The sequence below is a fragment of the Bidens hawaiensis genome, unplaced genomic scaffold, assembly GCF_021521415.1.
Source record: "Bidens hawaiensis isolate Kalapana, Puna unplaced genomic scaffold, B.hawaiensis_p1.1 tig00039472_1, whole genome shotgun sequence".
In the NCBI taxonomy this organism is placed as follows: Eukaryota; Viridiplantae; Streptophyta; class Magnoliopsida; order Asterales; family Asteraceae; genus Bidens; species Bidens hawaiensis.
Genome location: NW_027496935.1, coordinates 141,576 through 145,672, shown reverse-complemented (window position 1 = coordinate 145,672; position 4,097 = coordinate 141,576). Strand labels below are relative to the sequence as shown.

General features: G+C 31.9%; 1 protein-coding gene across 1 annotated transcript; it reads right to left on the bottom strand.

Annotated features, from left to right (window-relative positions):
- Nucleotides 1–1,480: 1,480 nt before the first annotated feature.
- LOC143591228 (AP2/ERF and B3 domain-containing transcription repressor TEM1-like) lies at nucleotides 1,481–3,272 on the bottom strand. The gene is made up of 2 exons (XM_077071497.1): nucleotides 2,896–3,272; nucleotides 1,481–2,488 (listed from the first exon to the last, which is right to left on the bottom strand). The coding sequence occupies exons 1-2, from the start codon at nucleotides 3,103–3,105 to the stop codon at nucleotides 1,703–1,705; spliced, it is 996 nt and encodes a 331-aa protein (XP_076927612.1). The 5' UTR covers nucleotides 3,106–3,272; the 3' UTR covers nucleotides 1,481–1,702.
- Nucleotides 3,273–4,097: the final 825 nt, after the last annotated feature.

Here is a 4,097-nt window from a genome sequence, read left to right as displayed (position 1 = left end):
ATAGTATAGATTTGACATAAATGTGGACGGTAGACCAATTAAGAATGTGACAATATTTACTTATTATGATTATTAGAAATGCCAATTTGATGAATTGATTCACCAAATTGTATAGATATAATGATCCATTATAAATAAGTGTGTTCACATTTTTTAAAAGACAACATTTCATTTGAAAAACCTACGAATTTGCTAGCCAACAGTACGACAGACGAAATTCAAAGACAACAACCCGCTTACATGTTTAATACATTAAATTTTCCCCATTGATGACACGCAAGACGATGAAACTTAATTTGGTGAATTTTTAACGGCCATATTATCGAAATTTGAAAAATTTATGTTTAATTCTACTATTTGGTGTTTAAACATAATCAAAATAATATCATAGTTGATTTTGGTTAATTAAAATAAAGTTGTTTATAGAAAGAGTAAAACTAGTCATGATTTCTTTTCATGGTAAACATTACCAAAATATACTTATTGAGTATGGGTTGCCCATCAGGTGTTCAACCAATCGTGGGAACATAATGATTGATACTGGCTTGGAAGCTTAAACTTGTTGAAGTGATTATAAATTTATAAAACTCATGTCCATTAAAAAAATAAATGTGCGGATTTTACCTAATTTCTTCAATTTGTAAAAAAAGTATTAAATTTGGTGTTTTGTTGGATCAAGTGACTTAGTTCTATATCTTATGTGTTACAAATGTATATAGTGTACTTAGGTTTGCAAGCTAAGCCTAAACAGGAAAACGTGTTGAAGTGATCTTTTCATGTTTGAATCATCGTCAACACATCAGAACCTCTGTTAAATAGCAAATAAAACAACCGTGTCGCCATTTTATATATAGGATAGACGAAGAAATAAGTAATGCATGACTTGAACTCGTTTATATCTTCAAAGTATGCCAACAAAGTATTATTGAAGCAACAAGTGATAATGACACGCAAGTGAAAAATGGATGTGTGACTACGAGACTCATATCACACGCATTTAGGTCTCTTAACAAGAAAAAAGTGCCTTAAGTGAGAAAAAATGGACACGATGCAATTAAGAATTGATTTTTCTGAAAAAATACTCATATGATGAATGTTCAACACCCATAGAAGAATTAAGTTTTTTTGAACCATAATATTTCCACCTTATATCCATTAAACCGTACATTTACAAAAATATAAACCGACTATCACACTTGTGAAAGACAAATCAACATAAAGTAAATCATGACTGAGTCACGGGTCACAAATAAATAAGTACATTGTAAATTTTTGATATTTTTTTTAACAACCAACACTTATAATCCTATAAAGAAACATCAGTAAAATTCTTTTTTAGAACTCGAACTTCTAACTTCTTTATAAAAGAAACTCTTAGATAAAACCTCTATGATCACCCACCAAAACAATGATGCTTTAAATTCTTGATATTATATGTCACTTATGAATTTACTTATCTATATTATAATCTTTAAAAGAAAAACCCTAATATATATGTCATATCTACACGGATATGACACGTCATCTCTGGGTCATTTCTGTCGTGTATACCATACTTTTCTCCTCTAAAATAAACATGTAACTTTAATCTTTTGCAACTTGCATGCCCACCTCTTTCCAGCTTGATCCCCACATGATCACAACCATAATAAATAGTATTGTAAGTATTTACAAAAACCATCCTTGAAGAATTAACAAAATGCTACAAAACATTAATTATTCTTTGTTTCTTACAATCTTGAAACCCTAATAAATCTCTTTCTGTATTACTTCTCTTACCATTGTAACTACTCGAAATATCAACTCCGAATAATCGTAACATTTGAACCGGTTCAACAAGTTTCACGGGTTGGGTGGACTGCAGGGTCCCAGTTTTTGATTTCCAATCAATGTAAAACTGCTTATCTGGTCCAGTGGAGCACAGAAAGCTGACACTATCACCGGCTTTTAGGTTTTTCTCTTTCACAAACCGGCTCCAACCTTTCATTAACACGTAGCTCTGGCTACTATTCCAATACGAATAACGAAATCTCCATACTTTCGACCCCTTATCTTCGAAATGCAAAAGAACCCCTTTTGAACTTATTCCTTTCTGAACCGGTAAGTGTTTCTCCGCGTGTTGTTTCGGTATCACGAGCCGGTTCAACTTGCCTACATCACTAGGGGTCACTATTTTTTGGAACAAATGTTCATGTGGCTTGATGGAAGCTGACCCGAGTGAAGTGTTTAACCCGGCTAGTGAACCGGCCGGTTCAACTCGCCTTCTTTTGCTTTGCTCTAGCTCGTCATTGTATGTGTGTTTTCTGAGCATGTCAACAATCTCTGACTTCGAATGACGGCTCAAGAAACTTGCTTCCATCGCGGCTTCTTTATCGTCAGCGCTAATTTGTTTAATGTTTGTAACGGCGTCACGGCCACGAAAACTTTGTACGGCAACGTCGTACGCCTTTGCCCCGTCGTCTTCCTCGTTAAACGTACCTAGCCATACCTGTAACATACGTACACAATTGGATTATAAATATCGTTACAAAGTGGATTTAGGAGTAGATTATTAGTTGTCGAAAAAAAATATAAAGAAAAAGGATTATTGTTATTATTAGTCTTATGTGCTAAATCTTAAAATCCAAAATAGCACAAAAATATATGTGGTCTTGATGAATATTGTAATTTTATGTATAATTAATGGTTTCCTTCTATTAATATTTGTAAACATGTAATTTTAGGGAATTATTAGTAAGTAGTAACACTTTAAGAAACTTGTTCAAGTTAAACTGTTTTAAGGAAATTACTTTACAAAAATACCTAAAAGCACAAGTACGGTTCCTAAACAACCTAGTTTCACACAAAAAACATGAATACTATGTTGTTAAAGTTACATAATAATATTAACATTACCCTTTGATGTTTCTCATAAGTCTGAGCTCCCCAACGACCGTTCGGTTGTGGAACGACGCCTTTATATTTCGACGAAGGTAGCTTTTTCGACTGGGCTTCAAGTTCAACGCCTCCATCCGAGTCAAGAACCGAGCTGGATCCGCTTCCAACTTGGCATAGGCTGATCTTTTCACTAGTTGTGCTTTGGTCATCTATGCAACTTATATCCATTTATAGAGAGAAAGTAAAGAAATGAGGATTGGTTGTTGTTTATGGAGAGAGAAATAAAAAGGCTATGAAATGAGTATAAGAGAAGGGGTGTGTATATATAAGGAGATGTGGAATTGATATCTTCATGTGGGTGTTTGTTGATAATATTTTTAGGTTCATGTTGTCATATAATAATTCTACTTGGTCTTTTTATTTCTTTTGTAATAATATGTACACATGGAGAAGAGGCCAAATATTATGTGGGTAATAACTAGGAAGATTAATAGATTCGTATATTTATTTATATGGACTTTAAAGCAATGGTTGTAAAAATCCCATTTAGACGTTAATTAATTAATACCCAATTAATAGTTAATCAGTACTCTATAGGTTAGTCACGGCTTAATTGTTATATGGCCAAAATCGATCAAATCTGAAAATCTTGTATATAAAATTTGGTATGTATGTTTATATTTAAATATTTACACATAAATTCCAACCCTATTAAATCTTTATTAATTCTGATTAATCGTTGGTCTTTATATAGCCGTCCGACCACCGTCTAACGTGTTCTACATATTGTTTACATTATATATATATATATATGGGTGAGATCTAGAGAGAACTCCTCTTAAAGAGAGAACTAGAGAACTAGTAAATATTTATTTTTAACTATTTTAAAAAAAATTATTTTGTGATTTTTTTTCTTTCCTCATTCTAATAAGATGATATTGATACTAAAAAAAAAAAAAAAAACCTTGTCGGCATAGTACTGTAGTACATATATGCACTAATGCCTATTGCATATATACAATAGTGTTTTATTGCATATAATACAACACAATTGCATTATCCAATACACACTATTGAATATATGCAAATACGACACTAATAATTGTATGCAAAACACATTATTGCATATATGTAATACAACACTAATGCACATATGCACTATATCGATTTTTTTAAATTTTTGTATATAATATAATATAATACTATTGCAAATAAACAAT